We start from the raw sequence: 23,541 nt of genomic DNA on the forward strand, positions 1-23,541 counted from the left end.
AATACAGACGCATAGACAGGTGCCAGAAAGAAATCCATTGCAATTCATTATGCAAAAGTGGATGGGGACTGTACATTAAGTTTGAGTTTCAGTTAATTGCAGAAAACTGTGGAGAAGAAAAACAAAAACTACTAGATTTGCATTTTCTAAAGGAAACCATTGTAATAATGAAGTACACTTTACCATATTTTTAAAAAGAGTACTCATTACAGAAATAATACACTTTAAAAGGATATAGTTTAGTGTGAACAGAATGTAATGTTTTGAATACTGAATTGCATGTTAATTGTGATTAAATTAATTTCTTAATAATAGTTTTATAGTTTATACAAATTCAATTAGCTTTAATGTGTGTGTGTGGGGGGGGGGCATTTAATTAGGACTTAAGCACGTTTGTAATTTCAAAATTATTTCTATTATCTATTTTGTATTACTTATTTGTTTTACAAATATACTGACAAACATTTATGGTAAACTTTCTTTTCTGTTGAAACTTTTGTGTCATGTATTTAAGTATATTTGTAGTTGCAATTTTGTACATGTATAATATATTAACATCAGCTTTAATATCCCAAAACACTATAGTTAAAATTCTAATCAAGTTCTTCTCACATGCTTTAGAATTGTGTGTTCTTATTTAAAGCATGACAAAATGTTATTAAAACAATGATTTAAAATGTACTTTTAAGCAAAACCTCTAATCTGACATTATTACAAAATGCACTTTTTAAAATGTGTTAAGAAAGTGTACTTTATGGGTCTTTATATTTCATACAAAAAATACCTGTAATAATAATAATAAAAAAAGAATACTTTTAAGAATTGAAGTACACTGCAACTGCACATTCAGTACAATTATGCACACTTCTTTTCACAAGGGAATACCAGCACTAATATGCAAATACTTCAGTTGGTCGCTTTTTTCCCAGTCAGACCGTCTCTTCCTGTCTGAGTTGGCCATAAAAAGCTACAGTGAAGACCAGGCTATGCTGCATGATGAAATTTGGCCTAAGTAAGACTATCAAATTTCAAAGATATCCCCAAAGTGAATGCAAACACACTCTTACCCTCTTCCCGAGATTTCTGGATGAATGCATCTACGCCGCTCTCTCCGTAATTCCCCTCCGATGCCACCGTGGAGACGTAATTCCAGCGCATGGCCCTGACTATATCCACCATAGCCTGTGCCTGATAGGTGTCCGGTGGTACCACACGGGAGAAGAAGTCATAACGGGTGTTGTCGCTCAGGTCAGGAGCCGTGGAGGCATAACTCACCTGGGGAATCTATAGGAGGAGACAAAAACATAAATTCCATTCAGGCATTGAAGTACACAATTCCCAAAAACCCCTGCTGCTTCTGAGCTCACCTCTGACAGATTATAACATGCTCCATCATCCCAGACTACATCCCGTACCAAGCTCTCTCTTGCACAGCCACAGGTGGCACACTCAAGACCGTGGGGATGAGCGCAGTCCATTTAGAAATAAGATGTGTGAAGCAACAACAAGCTGGTCAACAACTACTGTACCACACTATCACGGACTAGTTTGCAGGAACCCCAATGAGATGAGAGTCTCTTAAAGGAATCGATCACTTCAAGTGAAATTTTCTGCATTATTTACTCACCCTCATGTCTCTCCAAACCCGCATGTGCTTTGTTTTTTCAGTGGCATTCAAAAAGTGCATTTCTGAAGAATATCTTGCCATTGAAATCTGTTTGGCATGTTTACTAGAGTTCATGAGAAACATCTGACTTGTGAATGAATCATTATTTTGAGTCTGATCTTTTCAATGAATCATCTGATTCACTTCATAAAACTGTTCTGAATGATCCAGACTCTTTGACTCGAAGTTGTCAACTAAAGTGGAAGAATATCAGCTTAAATTTCAGCGCGCTTATCAGACAGTTAAGCTTGCAATACAAAATTCATTTGGACAACTTTCATGACACTTTTATGGTGTTTTTGAATAATTCAAAACAGCCCAATAGACTAAGGCCCTTCAAAATGTCATCCTCTGAGTTCTAAATAAAAAAAAATAAGATTGAGTAAATTCTGACAGAAAACGAGTAAACTAACCCCTTAAGGGTCTCCCCGACTGAATTGTGTTGAGAATTCTTACAGGGGCTACACCGAACAACAGACACACAAATCAGACATGATATGAAACTTAAGCAATCACCATAAAATGGATCGCTGGTGATGCTCAGAATACATTAAGCTAATGTCAGGCATAACATAATGGATGGCTTGCACCACCAAGAATGTAATTTATATAAGTTTATTAACTTGGCTATTGTGAACATACTCTGGCTTTTAAGCCCACTCTCTGCAGACATAATACCAGCAGTATGGCTCCATTAAAAGGGATCATAAATTCATATGCGGAGAGAACAACAAAATATCAGTCAAAACAAAAAAACAAAAAACAAACAAGAGGTTCTTTCAAAATCCAAACAGGCTACAGGTCAATCATTATCCACCTTGATATTGGCTAGTAACATTTATTGAGAATGTAAAAATTAAGCTTAAACTATCATTTGTTTTTACAGTTGTTTTGAGGTAGACATAATGCTGAATAATGTCTATAATGGCCCAATTTTGCCTTAAAGTGATAGTTCACCCAAAACTGATGTTTATCTGCTTACCCCCAGGGCATCCAAGATGAAGGTGACTTTGTTTCTTCAGTAGAACACAAACCAAGATTTTTAGCTCAAACCGTTGCAGTCTATCAGTCTTATAATGTAAGTGGACGGGAATCATGGCTACAACATACAATAAAACTAAAAAAAACATACATCGCAGACTTTTAAGTGCATTACCACCACCTATCTCTCAAGTGGACCATTGACACTCAAAATTGAGATTGTAGATAGAGTGTCTATGGACCATTTGAGAGATAGGTGGCGGTAATGCACTTATAAGTCCGCCATAAAGCAAGAAGAAGAAGAAGACGCCTCATGTTGGATGCCCTGGGGGTAAGCATATAAAATCAAATTTTCATTTTTGGGTGAACTATCCATTTAAATTTAAATTAAGCATTAGGTCACAGTTTCAAATGTCTTATACAATAATTTATCAATCAAATCATGCATGAAATCTAATTCAGGAATATAAATGTAAAACATAAAATAAAATACTGGAATACATATTGCATTCTAATGTAAATCTATATATAGGTTAATATGCATCCTAGAACTGCCTCTGGGTACCCAGTGATCTTGCTTTTCATTCAAGAATTTTGCAGGTCAGAGGAATAGCGACAGACTGAAAGAATCCCTGTAAAGCAGCTCTTACTGCCTGGCAGGTCACACAATGCTGCCATTCAATGAGTGAATAAGATGGCTGCTGTCCTTTGCATGTTTAGTTCATTGGTTCAACTTCATGAGCAACTGATTGACATCAGCAGAAATGCATGATCAGTATGATTATCAGTTAAATATTTACCTTTCAATCTACATATATGCAGATATAACCTTTACATTGGGATCCAAACATCTGACACCACATGGAAAATCTGGGATTTCTTAAACATTTTAAGTTATAACATAAATCTAAGAATTATTTATGATTTGCACAATTTATAGGTAATCAAAAAGCAAAATTGTAGCATTACCCTTGTGAACAATTTCTTTTAAATGCTTAGGCGATTTACATCTGCAATAATTGTGCAGTTATTTTTAGTTATATTTGAAGCACACTTTTTAAATAGAGCACCACATGACAGTTTCAGTTTGGTTTGGCAAGACATCTCAATAAGCACTGCCTGCACAGTGTTAAAGAAAAGCTAATGTAATCTCTAAAAATGACAACCAAATGTTCTTCTGACTTGACATCTTCTTCATTCTCTGATGTCACTGAACACTTGAATCTGTTCTTTTTCACTGTCTGGTGATTTATCTTGAGTGAAAATTGCATTAGATGGGAAATACCCACACCTGCCCACACCATATATATATGCTACTAACCAAAAGTTAAAGTACTAATATAAATAATAACAAATTCAATTAAAATGAATTAAAGCCTTCACATTTTCTTCAAGGTAGTACTAAATTAAAAATAAAAAAAGACTGATGAAGCAAAGAGAGCTTTAAGTTTTTCAGGTATCTAACAGCAGTTTCAAGTATTCAAATAAATTTCCAGATTAATATACAAATAAATATTAAATGAAAAAAAAATGGAATTTTTTAATAGGTCTATTCTCAGTGGGGAAAGCAAAATACTAATATGAAGAGGCAAACATTTACATCTTGAAAACAAAGAACCGCTTTCGAGAAGATCTGTTACGCTGATATATTTGCAGCACATGTTGATGTTTTCAGCCAGGGATATGCTAAAATATGTGTATACAAATTCTGTCAGGGCCAATAACTTAATGCATTACTCAACAGAGAAGAAGCTAACTCACATTGCATCGAATGTGACAAGTGCAGACGGACGTGTGCACACCAAGTAATAAAGACTCAAAATATTGCTGAGGCATTCTGACTGACATTACTCTAGATGACACAAGGACATTTTCAAGGCTTTTTTCTGTAGCAAAACCAACAGCTGTAAAATGATCATTTCTACATTAATGTTAAAGGAAACCATTAGTCAGGATTAAAAAAAAATAAAAAATCTTGTTTATATGCTGAATTCGACCCGACACCAAACCTTGGCATCACAGAATTATTTGTAAATGTCATTGAAATGGTTCAAGTCACCCTGCTGATTTCTCTAACAAAGATTTATTTAATATTCCATGCTGAAACAAGGGACAAAGGAGGTTTGTGATGAAACTCTTTTCTTTGTGTACAGACCTCTGAGGAGTTCTTGAGAAGAGAACCAAAGGTTACAGCTGTTGCTTCTCCTAACATGTGCATGTCAGAAATCATTTAAAATAAGATTTATTAAACAGACAGTCTAGGTGAAAGGCACCTAATCATAGGCGGCAGCTTTGTTTGAAATTAATGCGACTATCCCTATGCATTGCCCCCAGCCATGTGCATATGCAAGCGCATTTGCATAATTATGTTTGACTGCTACAGTATATGCAAAGGTCAGAATTAGAGTTTGTCTAATAAATAGCCATATGCAAAGTTCATTTATTGCCCTTCATATCAAGTGCATCAAAAGAAAACAGTTTATTGCATTGTTTGCTATAATTAGCTGAATAACAACTAAATACTGCGATTTCATCTGTCAGTGAATGAGCGAAATGCAAGAAATATGCTATTTGTATCTGGTGCCGGTGGCATCGGGCGACGCAAAAGAGGTTTGTGGACAAACTCATTTGAAACAAATATCCTTCTTCCATATCTAACGGCTTCTCAACTGGTATCAGCTGTTGTTTACACTGATAGTCAATGCAATTTTCACATCTGTTACTGTCAAGCTGAGCAGGGCAGCAAATGGCTGAGCTGTGAGAACAGAATGACAAAAAACGCTGCGTAATTATTGAACAAAACAGATTGGAACATATTCTAGCCAGGCAAACGGTGTTACAGTCAGCCATTGAAACAATTTCATAAGCCTGGCTCAATTTTCAGTGAATATTTCCCCAATTAATTAGAGAGGAGGAGCGATATTTTATCTAAATATAGAGAGCATATTTTATCACTGTATATTGACATGAGCAAGAGTGTTGCAAGGTGTTCTAACGCATCAAGCTACATCTTTTTTCTTAAATCACTGCAACCCAAATGTTGTAATTGCTTTTTGATGATGCAGAATCAATGGCTCTTTAGTCATACCGCATGCCCAGACAAGCCCATTCACAAAACTGCAGTATCTCTGGTGCTAACATAGGCATTTAGAAACTCAATCCTCCCTTTTTCAAGGCCACAAGCTAATTGAGAAATCTGCTGGTGTATTGGCCGAGCTTCCCTCACGTCTGACAGTGTGACAGTCTGTTCTGCCATCAGTGGCATGTCTCTGTAGTGACTTCCATACACAGTCTGCAAACGTGGTTCTCTAAAATATTAATAATAATAATAAATGTAGAAATATGTTTATAAAAGTATATTGGGACCAAAATGTTATTTTATTTATTACATAAAGTAATTGCAATGTTTATTACATATACATAAAGGGTCAGAGACAAGACGTGCCATATTGGTTTCTGCATCTGCATCAAATAAAATTTTTAAATGTACATTTTCATAGTGTTTTTTTTTTTTTGAATACATAAAGCACATTTAATGTAAGTAAAGTATATTTTAATGTTTCAAATAAAATGACAAAAGAAATAATGTTCCACCGTCATTCATATTTATGTAAAAATTAATATACTTATTCTAAAATGTGCATGTAAAATACAAATGTATAATATGTAAAAAAAAAAAAAAAAAAATTAGATTTTATATATATTTTTATTATATTATATATATATATATATATATATATATATATATATATATATATATATCATATATATCTATATAAATAACAATGACTATGTAATTTTTTTCTTGCAATGATTATATTTATTTACTTATATGTTATATAATGATTCTTGTTCTAAGTAAGACTAAAGATTTTTTGGTATATGAACTTGTTACACAGAATGACATTTGTTTCTATAAATCTTGGTAAAAAAAAAGGTAAAAAAAAAAGATTTAAAAATATTAAAGGTAAAGATCTTTTTTACGCCCAGTAAAAAAAAATAAAATAAATAAAAATAAAAAAATTTAAAGAGGCCACATTCTAATGTACAGGAAAAAATACAGTTGTATTAAAAATTGATGCTTGAAAAAAACCTTTTCGTCCTTGATCCATGTATTACATCACATTTTAGGGAAACTATTTGTCAGTCTATAAAATGTGGGTTTATGTAATATTTATTTCAAGATTAGCATTTTCTACAATTTGAGTGTACATAATTACAGTATTTAAATATGTTCCACATGCACATTTTCAGTATGCATATATTGTACATTTCAGCAAGTATCCAAACATACAAAAAGGTAAACAAAGCGTTATGCAACAATAACTACATTCTTTTGAGATGAGGCTGGTCAAACAGCCTTTGACATCAACAACCAAATACACGAGAGGCATTTTCCCTCTCTTACCTTTCCTAAATGCACGATTATATGGTTTGTTGCATTTAATCACTTACGTTTAGCTTTGTTTTGACCTTATCGGAACATACTTGACTCACCAGTTGAGAACAATTGACCTTGAACATAAATTCACCTGATGCTTCTGTGAAATTCTGAAAAGCATCCTCCAACATCCTCCACATGAACAGAAAAGCTCTATATAAAACAAGAAGTGTGTGTGCATGAAAAAAGGTGGTTAATTAATCTTGAAGTGGCACACCTTTGAAATGTAACATTCATCACGCATACGTGAAATAAAAAGTCATTCATTAATAAGCAGATCTTGCTCTAAAACTGAAGACACTGACTCACCATGAATAATATTTCCCAGCATGCCTCAGATTTTTATTTAATATCTCCATCACTCAGTCCTGACCTTTGTAGATTTAGTGCTCCTTTGCACACTGGAAAATAGCATCTAGTCATGCTTATCTCCTTTAGCATCTCTGCTCTCCTGGGAAGACTGTCAACACAGGGCTTCCTTATGGCATTTCCTTGGTCAATCAAATTATGATGGGATTCATTTTTGGACTGAACGCCCGATGCTTGACTGATCCTTCTATATATTTCTACAGTAATGAGGCTCTCAGGTAGCTCAGCGCTGGGTAATTCAGGCGAACGCAGAGATGAATTGGAAATTGGGAATATCATTTGGAAAAGGTCAAACTACTGATCAGAGGTAAAATGTACGAGCTGGGAAGGGCCTCTAGTTGGAGAAGGTACAGTAAGGCTTTGTCAGTTCATTATCTCCTTCAAGCAGATCAACATGTCACTTGTTAAGGTTGACAGCATGAGAGGAGCTTATCGAAGCAAAGGCTCAAAGGAGTTTCGGATATAGGCACCGCAGGAGACCCGAAACCAAGCAATCTTAAAAGAATCGACTCTAGACATCAGCTTGTGTTTCCCTCAAGACCAATAAAAGACAGAACTGCCGTTTGCAGATTACGAAATATCTGTTATTTGGAAGCAAAGTTAATGGGTGTTTGAGGCAAAAATGGCACCAAAATAAACAAAAATTCAAGATAAGGGGGCAAAAAAGCCCCTGCCCAGTTGAGCTAGATCTATTATGACTTTCATAATTAAAGTGAAATGTGAAATAAATGAAAAATGTCGACTGGAGTTACATTTACAGTAGATTTTCTCTTGTTGCATCAGATTTCTTTTCAGAAGTGTTTGATTTGTCACTGTGAAGCCAGAGTTCTGTAGTGCATGCACTCATTGACTGAATTCTGAATCTGCATTCATGAATTCTCTCATTATCATAAACAACAAAGTGCAGAAACAATAAGATTCATTTTGCAGTGTAGACAGCTTCAGAGATTATAACAGGAATTTGTTGGGAAAGGGCATAACTTACTCCACTTCAGGACTGCTTCAATGTTCTTTGCTAGCTTTCTTTATATAATTTATTCCAATTTTTGAGTAATTGTTTTGTTTAACCAGTTTGAAAAATAACCAATTGAAGTCTTGATTTTCTAGTCATTAGAAAACAATAAACAAATTCAGAAACGGTTCTAAGACTGTTTCATCTATAGACAGAATATGACATGTTTTGTCCCCATTAAAACTTTCTATTAATCAACATTAATAGCATTCAATATATTTATAGTATTCCAAGGCTGTTTGCTTATGTTGTCTTCTAATCATCTACAAAAAAACAAAAAAGGTCAAATTAGGTTCTAATTTTGTACAAAAGCTGTCTTGAGGTGCACTTTTGTGCTGTGTTTTAACCAGTTGTGCTGGAAATTTTCCAAAAACAACCTCTTTTATCCACTTCCCCCCTCTGTTTAAAGAACATTAATCAAGAAATTAAATACTTGTTCAACAATGAGAATGTGTTAATCAGCACTGTCAGTGAGAAATGTCAAATCATCCACATAGAGTTTAGAGACCATCGATGAGTGATGGTTTTACAGTCGGCTGCACCAAATAAATGAATAAGATCTTGGTGGAACAGCCAACATAATAAACCCCCTAAAGAATCGATAGATAGCCTAACAATGGCTTACGGAAACACTTGTTAGCTGCTCTTGTTTGTTTCCCCTGTTTTCATTTAAAGAAAAATCTCATTTAGTTTCATTAAAAGCATGACATATGACGGAAAACAATGAGTCGACTGTGAACTCAGCTCCAATGAAAGACACCCAAAGGAATATAAATTTATATAGCTCATTCTGAATCGGAATTTTGCTGCTACTGAAGTGCGAGGTGTTGCTACAGCCCTTCGATAAATAGGGTGGACGTGGACACAATAACAGCTCCCATTAACAAGATGTGCGGGATAAACCCAGTGTTAGAGAATTCCTCAACGACACTGCCTTGCAATCTTTCTCAGATGGATAAAGGCGTAAATTATAAATGCTCACAAGCGGCATCAATTATTTAGAGTTGCCTAGATGCTCTAGAGCTCTCAGTGGCTGATGTCGGTGAAATATTGGCAAGAGAAAATACCACCTGCTTAATTATGGTGATTAGCTTTGGGGGGCCATCTCAGCCTGCCTAAACCATACATTCTTATTTATCTATTTGACTGCAAATTGAACCACTCTAGATGACGCATTAATAGCATGATTGTTGCTGATCTATTTGTTGCTGGGTCAAGTCTTCCCTCGGAAATTACTTAATGTAAGTGTAATAGCATGTCACTGCTGCTATTTAAAAACCATAAACAGACGATTCTAATGAAATAAATATCTCACGACCAGTTGTAGTTTGGTTTAACCGATTATAGTGGAAACTTTAACATACTATGCATAAGCAAATAGGAAGCAATCATATTACTACTACATCTTACCATACTACAACTTATGTTACATACAATTTCTGCAGGAATGCATGGAAGTAGGGCAGTATACTGTACAACAGAAAACTGGGGACTGGGTGCTGAATCCCACAATGCAATGCACTCAACTTGACCTTCTTATATATTTCATATGTCAAATAAAATTAAATTCTACATTAAATACTAAAATACAAAACTCAAAATGACATAAGATTGCCATACTTTAAGGCATCTTTTCAAATACTCAAAATGTAAATGAAAATGCAATATGAAGTCACAACAATGTAGCAAACATTTATTGTTGCATATTGTTTATCTGCAAATATATATTTAGATTTTTTTCTTTTTTTACCTTTTTATTCAGATTAGAATGCAATAATTTGTCAAAATGAGACATTTTTAATTAACAGATTTCTATTTAAAATAAATTAACATACAAAAAAAGTATCATCGTTTCCAAAAGACATTAAGCACCACAAATGTTTTCTACTTCAATAATATGAAAAAAAGTTTCTTGAGCAGCACAGCACACCAGAATATTAGAATGATTTCTGAAGAATCATTTGGCACTGAAAATCATTATTTTAGTTTAGTTTTATAGCTCACTATTATATAAATATATATTACCTTAAAGTAGTTATGAATTTTTTTTTTTTTTTTTTTTTTTTTTTTGACATTGCCTCTCTTATTGTTCAGGCACTCACCCACATTACCACAAATCATGCGAGAGAACTGAATGCCTCTGCTGAAATACTGCAGCCGCTCTGTTGCCCTCCAGAGTCCTGTAGTCATATTTTCTTTACATTTGTTTCATGCCACCTCCACCTTCTCGACCTCTGGATGGGTAATTAAGTCTGTGCCTCCACAGCTAGCCTTTTTCTCAGGTTCTACACTTTGGTATAGAACAGCTATTATCATTCATGGAAGGTCACGCCACCTCAGACATTTCCCCAGCAAAAAGGGAAAGACTGCCCAGTGTGCTGAATTCATCATTGTTTTTACTGTGTTCTTGTCACAGACCTTTCGGACTGTAATATGCCTTCACACAGCTGCAATGCTCTCTTAGTGGGTCCTCCATCCATTCAACCCACTGTGATTTCTGCTTTTTTGTACAAACAGATATAAAATGTGGAGCCTACAGAGGCCTGTGCAACAGTTTCATTATTTTGTATGAGGTCTTTTCATTTTAACACATTAATTTAGTGCAATTAATAAAAAATAAAAAAGAACACAATTAAAAATTAACAATTAATCATGCCACTTGACCCGTACAGTATGTGAATTCCAAAGATGTTTTCATATGCACAATAAAGTAATACATCAGCCTCCAAATGAATTAAATGAAATGCAATTAACTTGATTAAAAATTATAGTTGATTAAGAGTCCTAGTAAAAACATGTGTGAAAAAGAAAAAGGAAAAAATCTTAAATGAGCCCAGATAATAACATAATAATATACGTAATACATCAATATTTTCTAAGCCTCAATTAATAAACTGTACATGCAATTAACTAGATTAAGAATAAGAATTGCAGTAAGTCCTAGTAAAAATGTGTCCCAAAAAATCTTAAATGAGCCTAGATGGAGCAAATTCTAGAAAAGAAATGCACACAAGCCCTTTTGCTCTGCCAAACTGAGACACGTTTAGATCTCAGCATGGCACCAAGTGCTAAAATGGCCCTCTAAATGTCAACAGCAGCATAAATACATGCACATTTGCAAACACAAGCACATTGTTGTTGGTTTTGTCAGGCATTTTTGGAGAACAGCTCTGGAACATTTTCTCTGCATGTTCTTGTAGTTAAAAAACCGCCCGTGTTTGCTCTGCAAATCTATACGGAGTCGGATGGTGATCGACTGCAAGTCAGCAGATCAGTGTTGACTTTATCACTAGAGAGAGGGCAGCTGGCCCATCAGGAGGAATGACAGTTCACAAGTCGCCGGAGGGGCTAAGCGCCTGCTCTTAACAGTCAGCCTGCAAGGCTTCGACACAGTGTCACAGATCAATCCAAGCTCCTCTGCCTCATGAAACTGCCCCTGATTCATAGGCACTCCAACCACCACACACAACGTAATGATAGATGGCAGTTGTTGAAAGAGAGCTAAACTGTTGGCTTATTTGCTCTTGTGACAGCGGAAATGAATATAGGTGCTTAGAAAAGTCACGGCTCTTAAGTAATTCTTAACAATCAAGAGTACGGTGAAGCAGAATCTGTAATTTGTCATGCATTAACAGCGCTCTTTTGTCACAGTGAAAGCTTTGAGTTATCATTGGCTTATCACAAAAACTACAGTATTTACGGTTCGCTCTCGTTGGCGGGTGCAACGTTCAGATGCTGGATCTGATAAATGGTCTTGTTATGCCAATATTCCAAGCACCGCTAACCACACACAGGGGAAAGGGACTGGCCAAGCAGCTATTTCAGAGGTTACCAAGAGTTGATTATAATATTCAGCAGAATAAAATACGACGGTGAATTTTTTTTTTTTTTTTTTTTTTTTAAATCAGAATTCAGCTCTCGGTATATTCATTAAGACCTGGAAGCACTTTTTTTACCCGGAACTTTGAATTTCCATAAGCTCATTAGTGATCATGTTCCTGCTATGGATCAGCAGGGTTGGGGCAAGTCGTTATTATGCAACAGCAAGGCTACTCTGTTTAAATAGGAATATTTTAATTAATAATGCCTTTGTGTGCAAACTCATTCAAATTCTAGGAGTGAATGAGTACTTTAAATCTTGTTACATGCAGAATGAGAGTTGAAATATATGTAGGTTATGGTCAAACCTTTCCATTGCCTTATAATGTGAATATTTTAATATTGTAAAGCTTATGGTCTGCGCTCTACCCAATTAATATTTTACGTAAAAATGCATTTAAACATGTAAGACCTAGGTGTGGGGGTCTAAGGTATTTATTAATAAATAAAATCGCACTGCATTATATAAAATAATAAAAAATGTAACAAATGTGTTAAAACGGTAATGGATTTCATTGTGTTTGAAATATTTTAAGAAACAGTCTCTGAGGAGCTTTTAAAGCTAAAGCTTTTTTATTCTCAAGAAAGTAAGGAAGAAAATACAGAGGATTTCACAGTATTCTTTATGCATTTTCCCATGAGAAAAGATGCAATGTCTTAGCAATCCTGTTGTCATAGCATTGCTTCTGTACTGATCATGGGTTTATTCTGGATTTAAAGGGACACTTCACCCTGACATGGCAATTCTGCCATCATTTGCTCACCCTCATGTCATTCCAAAACTTTCTTTTAAGCAGAAAAGGGAAATTCTGAATAATGGATGAGGACCGGAGCATTCAAATACTGTACATTCTTCGAGTCATAACTTTCCAATTTTTAAGCTGATTCCGTAAAAAAAAAAAAAAAAAAATGCATGAACAAATTATTCGGATATAATTCTCAAGTTCAACATGATTTAATGATTCATTTGCAGCAGCTAGGGAAAGATTATCTGTCTGTTACATGTAAAATTATTATATGAATTCAGAAGGCCTTTGTTGCATGAGTCTTCAGACAAAAGAATATGTTGCATGATTTGTAAAGACCACATCTATGGTGCTTTTGTGTGCTTTTTGAAACCTAAAACCTCATGTCCATTCAGTTGCATGGAATTATTATTATTTTTTTTTTACATTTTTCAAATTTTCCAGCTTTTTTTTTAAATAAAAAAGCAAGTCATACAGCTTTGGAAAACATACTGGGGTAAATGGAGTAAATGATGACAGAAGTTTCATTTTTGGTTGAACAACTTTGATGCATACAAGCATCATTCTATTTTTAGTTCAGATGTCATGTGCTATCCAGGCACACTAAAAAGCAGAATCCGTACATTTTTCATGAACTATGTTTCTTCAGACTAACTGCCTCTTTATAATCACACTATCATTCACCAGAATCATTAGATAAGTAAAAGCAAGACTGAAGCTGCTTCCAATTTCAGATGCAATTCAGGGGTCAATTACAGTTCGAATTCATCCAGTGATAGACCTTATCAGGCATGAGAACCGCCAACGGTCTAAATCACTAGAATCGATATAAAACTGAATCTTTGACATTTGGAATTGGAGCTCTCTATTGGCACGTCCCAGTCTCCTATAAATGACACACGAGAAATGTTGGGCCTAGAGCCATTATGTTGCAATTTTTCTCAATGGCACTATGACAATAGGCTGAACACAAGCTGCTGCTGTTAGCCGAATGTATTCACACCAGCAAATAACCTAATCGGATCCAACTCAAGTGATTTTTTTTAAAAATAAAGTTGGATTCAATGTGAATCGAGGCCTATTTGCAGACAAACCTAATTGAATTGGCAATAAACTTGTATATAAAGGAAATGTAATTTGGGATGAATGCAACTGATTGACCCTGATTTAACATGAAGCTTACAATCATATACAACTAATCTACAAAACTGCAAAGACACGACAGTGGCCCATTTTAGGAGTATTCCTCTGGAAACAGTCAATGCAGTCAGTCAGTTCAGAAGGAACATAGACCTTATTGTGCAGTAATGCACTCCTCCTAATTCACTCTTTTGCTTAAAGGGCTACGAAGACGCTTCAGACACAACAAGACGACAAACCCACAGGGCTCCAAAGTGAAGCAAAGTCTGAAAAAATAAAAGCATAGTTTTAAAATAACATCCATATCGACGCTCTTATAACTCACTGGTTGGTATAAAACCCCTTTAAAGTTTAGCCAAAAATTACATCCATTTTTTGTGGTTTCGTGAGCTCTTTCAAGACCCATTTTTTGTCAGTGATGCCAGTCTGATGCTCCATTAGTGGAAGTTGTCTTTTCCGATACAAGCTCATGTACAGTATCTCCATACACACTCATCGCCTCCAGCGTGTAGTGGCTTTAAAGGCAAATAGAACAGTCAAAAAGCAAGAGGTTATCAGATTGTGATGTAACCTAATAATAAACTCAACACCCAGTGGCCAGCATTTCCTGTTACACTGCCTGCAACCATTGATTTGTCTCTCAGGTTGCCATTTCAATTAGATACAGTATAGACTCCCCTCTCCCAGGGCAGTGGATTCAGTATTGCTCTCATTGTGTCTTACTCACTCAACTGAAATATGCTGGTCTGTGCAGAAAATTGTTCGTGTCTACATCTAGAAGTCCTAAAGCACAGCTGATAGCAACATAACTGTCTTCAAAGTGATTAAGGCTAAAATATGGGGCAAACACACTCTCGTTCGGTTGCAATTCGGTTCCTTTCAACTGAATAATTACGCTAATATACATTTATATCGGTATCGATCTTGATCCTACACTCTAGAGTAAAAATAATTGGTCGCACTTGTAAAACACCTGCAAGAAAATTTCTTGTCACAGCTTTCACTGTCATAACGGTCAATCAATATCACGTTTGAACTTCTTGAAGCTGTTACAGCAGTCATCTGAATCTGGCAGGTGAATTGACGTGTATATGGTAATCCATATTCAATTTGGCTTCCTAATGCTTTCACTCTCAATGGATCAGTCACAACTTGGTAGTTCTAATGTCATTTTCTCTAACGCTCTGATCTTGTCGTGCATGGGATATCTTTAATGGATAATGATTTTTATTCCTTGTGCTTGTTTTTGTTACATCTGACCTCTTTCTTCGCTGTGTTTCAGGCTGTGATTTGTTAAAGTAAATGCTTTAATCAGTATAGAGATGAATGTGCAAACCCAAAAGTGTGAATAAAAACAAATCAGCGGGGCCAAAATGAGAAAAACTGATTTGCATAACCCCGCTGGCCTCGTTAAACACTTGTAAATACTTTCTCCTCCCTCTTAAGACCTAAACACACTGCACGATTTTCGGCTGTCCCAGAAGAAAGATTGGCATTGTGTAACAATCGTGGTGAATTCTGTGATCCTAATCGGTGGTTCTGTGTCGTAAAGTGAGAGAGGTTCAAAGACGGCCGTTGTCACGATCTTGCAACCAAAGATAGCCTACGATACAGCATGATCATTGCACAGTGTGTTTGCTGGTACGATCCACGTTTACTGACCAACCAATCAAAATGCAACATGAAATCAACACAACGTAAAACTGCTTACCTCAAGCTCTTATGAAAAAAAAAAAGCAACACTAGCAGCCTTGTGAGCATGAGATATGTATAAGTTTAAAAATCAACGAGACTATAAATTTATTCTAAAATGCAATAAATTCAATGGAAAATAAAACTATAAATCTCTCTCTATAATCAAAAATCCATACAATAAAAATACAACATAAAAAAATACATATTAATATATAAAAATAACATCAATCACTTACAATAATATAAGATGAGAGGAAAAATCTGAAAAAACACATACAATAAAAAAAAATTAAATCAGTGGAAAAATGGGGTGAAATTCAACGAACTTTTCTTTTTTTTGGAAAAAAAAACACTGGGTCAAGGGCTGAAATTCGGTCATTAAAAAAAAACCATCATAGGGTTGGAAGTAATTCTATGAACCAAGGGTATAATACAAACTATATTTCTTTTGTCACAGCAGTAACCCGGTGAAATGAATATCAACTATGACTGGGAATACTAGAGGGGGTGACACGGAGACTTAAAGTATTAATGCTGGTCTATCTGACAAGGCACATTAGCACACTAGTGTGTGTCTGTGTGTGTGAATTAGGGTTCTGTAAAATGAATTCTTCGTTTGACTGCCCTGCTGAGTCGCTGAGCAGGTCCCTACAATTATTAAGGGACCCGAGTCACATTAAAGGGAACATAGATCTTTTAATCCTTTGTTAAGCCTATTTCCAAGCTCAATTAGCAATCGACGTTGGAAAGTAACGCTTGCATCAAGTAAAACTGCAAGTTGCAAGTGTAAAAATATAGGACTACATCAACACAGACAGGACAGATAAAACATCAATTAATGAGAGTTTTGGCAAGGCTCCTTGAGGACGATAACCTCCCATCTGCACTAATTAGCCCATCACAATCTACTTTGTTCAGAAAATGTACGTCATCTGCTTTCTTGCCCTTCTTTTCAGTTACTCCCATTGTCATTTTAGCAATTGTCCGTGTCATCTACTTCAATTTCCTTGTCACCATTTCAGTGGTCCCAACTAATCAAATCTTTCCCATCTTCCTTGCCACCGCCTGCCATTTTTCTGAGGGCAGGTCAGATCCACCTCTAATCCCCACTGTCTACTTGAAGGTCATGAAACACTAAAACATGTTTTTCAAGACGTTAACTGATGCGTACGTGCTGCGCATGACAAAGACGATGACAGTCTGCATAATTTTTCTAAACTACCTCAGGTTTCAAAGTGACTCATTCATTGAAGTGACCATCATATGTACACTTCACTAATGGCTCTCAGCATCCACTTCCCACAATGCCCTTCAATGAAAGGGGGGGACGCCATTTGGAATTCGTCCTTAATGTCCTGAGTAATCCGATCTCCTTGGAACTTTGTTATAATGCCTGATTAAAAGTCACTGTCACATCTTCACATTGTAGCCAATCACATAATTATCAGAATTAAGCAGTACTTCAGTGTAGCTAATATAGTATAATATAAGAGATTTCTTATAGTTAAAGAGATTATTGACTCTTGGTTATGTAAAATTAACTTTATACATTTTTGTTTAATGTATGTGTTTTAAATGCATTAATATAAAGAAAAAGTAATGAGAATGATCATAAACATACAAACTGACACTTACATTTTGCTGGTCCTGTATATGGAGAATACTGTATTTACTAGAATACATTTTTTAACCACAAAGCATGCAATATGTAAGTTGTGCTGGATATTTTAGCTTAGTACACTTACTAATAAGAATACAAACAACAATACATTCAACCATATCATTAAAACTTCATAAAATCAAATACAAGCTTCAAATACAAAAAAAAAACAAAAAAAAATGCAATTATCTGGAATGTACATAAAAACCAATATCAGACCAAGATAATTCCCCCCAAATGCTGTCCAGTCAAACACAATTGTCCGAACAAAGAACTTCATATTTCTGAATTATTGAGGGTTTGTGAGTTCCCAGCATGCATTGCAGCATGAATAAACTATGTGGTTACTGTTATAGGACTATTGTTTTGTAATTATTTCAATAGATGTTTTATTGGTGACCACGTTTTTTTCTTTTTTGTTTGTTTGTTTGTTTGTTTGTTTTTCTATTTTTCAAAATTACGGGTTTAGCATTTTATCCAATTTATTAGGTGTGTAACAGACCCGCATAAGAGTATCTGGATAGCTCACAAATTTGTACAAAACTATAACATTTTGCAACATGGCGCTGTCTCTGCCTACAATTGTCCTGCCAGACCTGAGATTCAAGCCGATATGCACTTGAGAAAAATATGAAAGCTAACCCGTAGACATTACAGAAGTGTTGTGCAAACGTAATGTAAACTGAGTTCAATTTCTCCCTAATCTGGGGATCAGATGGAAAGCAAAGTGGAGAGGCGCCTTGTTAGGGGACGGTCTTTTTATCCTGAAACATAATCTGTCTTGATACGTGGAAAGGCTCCAGTTGAACATTTCCCTTGAGACTGTATGAAAGCAAACAAACCTTTACTCCAATAGCACAGCACAGGGTGTGCATTGACGCAACATGCTTTTCCGATAGATTCGAGTCCATTCAAGAGCTCTCTGAGATTCTTACAGAACCCTCAAGGATCCAGGAAGAAGACAGAAGCATTTCTGTGTTACGTGAACAGAGCTGAACAGGAACCATCGTTAATCTAGCTCTCAATAGCATTGTCTGACAGATTTCCTCATCTCTAAGCACAGGGCAACTATGTGCGACTGAGTTCCATTTCTGCAGCTCGAGATGGAGGAAGCATCACGACCGAGTTCAGCCGAGTGCCTCCCTATGGAAGGCTCATACATTTTTCATGTAGACGCATGCCTTTGAAAAACCCAACACAATCATTTCCATCACCACTCTGTTCTTCTGTAGTGATGTATATGTTCTTTGGCTCAGAGCGAGATTGCATTCCCTTTCTCGATAGAGCCATAGATGAACCCAGATGGCTGAATGAAAGAACAAAATTAGGTTTTTGTATTAAAACACAATTCATTTATTTTGCGAGTGGCCCAATGTGGATGAATAACAGTAAAAAGGATGAATATCAATAGCTCCTACTGTAAATCAACCTAAATTAAATAGTCAAGCATTGTCAGAGCTAGTGGCTTGCTCCTGGTAGGTTAAGCACATTTTTAATACATTTTGTAAATATCTGTACATAAACTACTGAACATACTGTAGGTTCATGAGGTAACATCTGAATTTACTGGTTTTACTTAAGTCAAAAATGTAATTTTTGCAACACTCAGTGTTCAGTACAAGTTAAGCTCAATCAAAGTCATTTGTAACAATATTTTCCCCAAAAAATATTTGCAAAATTATTTTTTGCTTTTCTTTAAAATCATTCAGTCAAGCAAGCAACAATAAGGCATCTACAATGGAAGTGAATGGGTAGCCAATCCGTGAACATTAAAATACTCGTTTTATTCCATTGTAAATGACAGAAATGTAATGGTGAATTATTTTATTTATTTATTTTTAAGAAAATGTGATGGTACAGTAAGTCATCACACTGGTTCAGCTTAACTGTATTGAATTATGAATAAATTAAACAGACAAGTATTAATATTATTATTATCAGTGTTTCAAGCGTGTATCAGACCTGCCAGGTCATGTGATTTTAGCAAACGAAGCTTTGTTACGTCACACATTAGTTTCGAAACTATTCATTAAAAATTTCAATAATTCAGTACTTTCAACCTACATATCACATCATACCTTAAAAATAACAAAATGAGCTAACGATAGAATTAAATTCACCTCCTTCTCGTGACTGATAACACTACTCTTGCCTGCTGGTTTTTATAGACAGCTCTAAAGAAAACACTTAATTAATTAAATAATTACATAAATCAATGAATTCATTAAATAATTCATTTAGTTCATTGTGTGTTAAGGGGTTTGATTATACTTAAATAAAACACATAACCCAAGCACTAATATTTAATAGTTTTTTATTTTATATATATATATATATATATAATAATATATATATATATATATATATATATAAAAGGTAGTTCTAAAAAAATAAATAAATAAATAAATAAATAAATAAATAAATAAAAGTGTCCATTTGTTTTATAAGTTTGGTCTGAGTTCTTGATGCTTTTACAACGCTTTCACCAGCAGGTGTCGCCAACATGTGCTTTTTCAAGTGCTTCGAAACATCAAACCATTTTTCGAAGCAATTGGTTCAATTGATTCAATTCTTCGAAAAGCTTAGTTTCTCCCATCACTAGCCGATTGTCTTATTTTGCTAATAGAAAAATTCTTGTCATAACATCTAAAACAATTAAAGTCGTTGAGGTCATTAATTTTTTTTCTGGAAGTTATAACTGTTCCCTGGAAGAAAAAAAGAAAGTGTAAAAAAAACACCACATTATTGACTTTGTTTGTTTATGAATGACAAACCTTAAAGGGATACTCCATTGCAAAATTAAAATTTTGTCATTATTCACTTACCCCCATGTCGTTCCAAACCCGTAAAAGCTTCGTTCATCTACGGAACACAATTTAGGATATTTTGGATGAAAACAGGGAGGCTTGTGACTGTCCCATAGACTGCCAAGTAAATAACAGTGTCAAGGTCCAGGAAATTATGAAAAGCATCATCAGAATAGTCCATCTGCCATCAGTGATTCAACCGTAACGTTATGAAGCAACGAGAATACTTTTTGTACACAAAGAAAACAAAGATAATGACTTGTCAATGTCAACAATTCCTCTCCTCTGTGTCTCTCCAAATCAGCGTTTTGACAAATCTGAGCTGTACGCAGGCGGCTTATGCTCTTCTGTGTCAGCGGCCCCACAAGGATATATGTTTTTTACGTGTGTTTACGCTTTGGTTTGAAAGCAAACAGAGCATCGGCGCAGCATGGCTGTGTAAGAGCGTACGCCATCTACGCCAAATTTTGTGATTAATGACAAAATTTTAATTTTGCCGTGGAGTAACCATTTAAATTTATCTAAATAAATAACAAACTAACAAACAAAAATAATAAAATACCAAAAAAATAATTAACATGCTCTAGGCCAAAAACTATTCACACAAACCTCAAGAACGGTGGCAATCAACAAATGTTAAAAAGATGAGCTCTTTACATCATAGGAAAAACAGCAAATACCTAAAAAAAAAAAAAAAACAACAAAAAAAAAAAAATGAAAAATGCTTTGAAATGATGAAGTCAGCAAACAGCAAAACAATAATCCATATAAACTGTAGACTGCATTATTTATGTCATGCTGCAATGCACTGCGTGGGAACTCAAACAGTCAAACAATATGAAACTTTTAATTTTGTATTTAATTAATATGAAATGTTTTGGGACAACATTTGGGGTAAAATTGATTAACTTACAATCGATTTATGTAGTTTCAAGAACTTAAGGTAACAATGACTACTTTTAATTTTGTATTTAATTAATATGAAATGTTTTACTTTTCTTTTCTGACTTGATATCTTGCCAAATCTGTGAATAGTTTGAGAAACTGTTGAGAACTCTTTTTTTCAGCACAAAAAAGTCTGAAACACAGGATTCAAAGGTCTACATTGAATCTCATTAAGCAACTAAGATTTCTTAAAAAAAAAAAAAAATGCAAAGATCTACAAAAAAAAAAAAAAAACAACAATGATTTCTTAAAAAAAAAAAAAAAAAAACGTGTAAACTCTAAAGCATGAAAGAGCTATTTTAGATAAAATTAAAGAAATAACAAAAAAAAAAATAAAAAATAAACAAAAAAAAAAAATATTTTTGAAAATTAGATAAAAAACAATTAACAAAAATAAAAAATCATTATTCATACGCAAATGAAAATCTAAAAAACTACCCTGCTCTCAACATCAGGAGGAGGTTAAAATGAGGTCGAAGAAAATCACTTCTTTAGTAAAAATCTAAACATTTAACAGTTCAGAAGTGGCTCCGACATATGCACATGGATTTTGAAACCAAACACCATCAAATGAATCCATCAAAAGCCCAATTACATGCTCCTCGCTGACATTTAATAATTATAAAACACAGTCATAAGCACTCAAAACATCCCATTACGCAAGTCAGATCCTCGCCTGAAAAAAAAAAAAATGCATTGTGCCGTATATACACGCTCTCTACATTTTGGTTGTGATTTGTTGTTATGGAGGCTGTGTGGGATATAACACATGCGGTGGGTGCTACAGATAGCTTTGACAGTCATAGGATAGATAAGGCTGGGATATCTCTCAGCGGAGCTGCTGGCCGGCCTGAGTGCTGTGATCACACAGCGAGTGAAAATGAGGGATTGATGTTTGCACCACATCAATAGGCATCGCCTATTTTCACGGTTATTCCCAAGCATTGTGAGGCAACCTCGCCAATCTTACACACAATCCCATATGCTAGTACACTTCTTAATGAATATTTACATCATTGCAGAGAAGCATCCTTAAAACAGAGGGTGGAATATTCCTCCGCAGTGAGTGGGCTTAACAGCCACTCAGCTCCATTAGCCAAGTGTGGGGGGGCTGGAAGAAGCTCTGTGGATGGTTGAGAGCAAAAGCTGGTGGAGAGAATGAGGCACAAGAGAATCATTTACAAGCTCCTCATCACTCACATTGCTCCAGACCTGTGTGAAATGTTCTCCCCCTCCTGCATCCAATGGCCTGCCTAGAATTCAGTGCTGGGATAACTCCACACAAAGGTCCACAGGCCTGACGAGCTCTCGCTGTGTACAGTATGCATTTGTCCAGATTTCCCAGAAGACACTGTGCTTTAGTTTACGATGCAGTTTTTGTTTATCAGTGCTGACGGCGTTATAGAACCCTTTGAAAACAACCAAAACAAACAAAACCTTTATATGACCATAAAGTCCGACAATATTTCACCATATATACTGTGTACTACACATAATTTACAGGGGTCATTCCTAAAATGCAGTGTTTAAGCGTAAAATAATACACCTATGTTGTACTTATGACAGAAATACGCTTTGGTCAGTTCAGGTACTTTGGACTTTATTATTAATACAACAAAAGAAAATAAAGAAGTTGGAATATAGAAGGATGGAAATAAAAATCTAAAGTTCTCCGATGGTTAGATAAAATGAGGGTGTAAACTTGTTTAAAAAATAATACATATTAATTTGTTTCATTTTCAAACAGGACGTGTAATGTCGCACAGTGAAAGAAACCAAGTAATACATAATTTATCAAATCCATTGCTAATACTCACTGATGTTTGATTTTTGTTTTCGATCCAAAGTTATGGTAATTCCTGAGGGCTGAATTTTGCCAAAAAGGGGAGATATTATTTAAAAGGATATTTCAAATAGCTAGCAGAAAAAAAAAAAAATGAGATATATATACATTTTTTTGAAACTGCATAAAAGGAAGAAGAAATCAAGAAAAACTTAATAATGACAATAAATTGTCAGTTATATACAGTATATTACAATCAAAATTAATTAGGATATGTCACAAATTAAAGCACAGAAAACTAACTGATATGAATAATTAATAATAATTAAATAATCATTAAATAACACCAATAATAAAATAACATGGTTACTTAAGTAAATAATAAATTAATATTCCAGTAGTATTATTTTGAAAAAA

At 34.8% G+C, this 23,541-nt stretch overlaps 1 protein-coding gene across 2 annotated transcripts in view; it reads right to left on the reverse strand.

Moving 5' to 3' along the window:
• Positions 1 to 23,541, reverse strand: part of LOC109100425 (metabotropic glutamate receptor 4-like) — a 144,418-nt gene that overhangs the window by 54,961 nt on the left and 65,916 nt on the right. For both annotated transcript variants that reach the window (XM_042726432.1, XM_042726433.1), the window contains exon 3: positions 1,068 to 1,284. In XM_042726432.1, coding sequence (XP_042582366.1) covers positions 1,068 to 1,284 — 217 coding nt within the window. The remainder of the gene's footprint in view (positions 1 to 1,067; positions 1,285 to 23,541) is intronic.

The sequence above is a fragment of the Cyprinus carpio genome, chromosome B6 (genome assembly GCF_018340385.1).
Source record: "Cyprinus carpio isolate SPL01 chromosome B6, ASM1834038v1, whole genome shotgun sequence".
NCBI classification, from domain to species: Eukaryota; Metazoa; Chordata; class Actinopteri; order Cypriniformes; family Cyprinidae; genus Cyprinus; species Cyprinus carpio.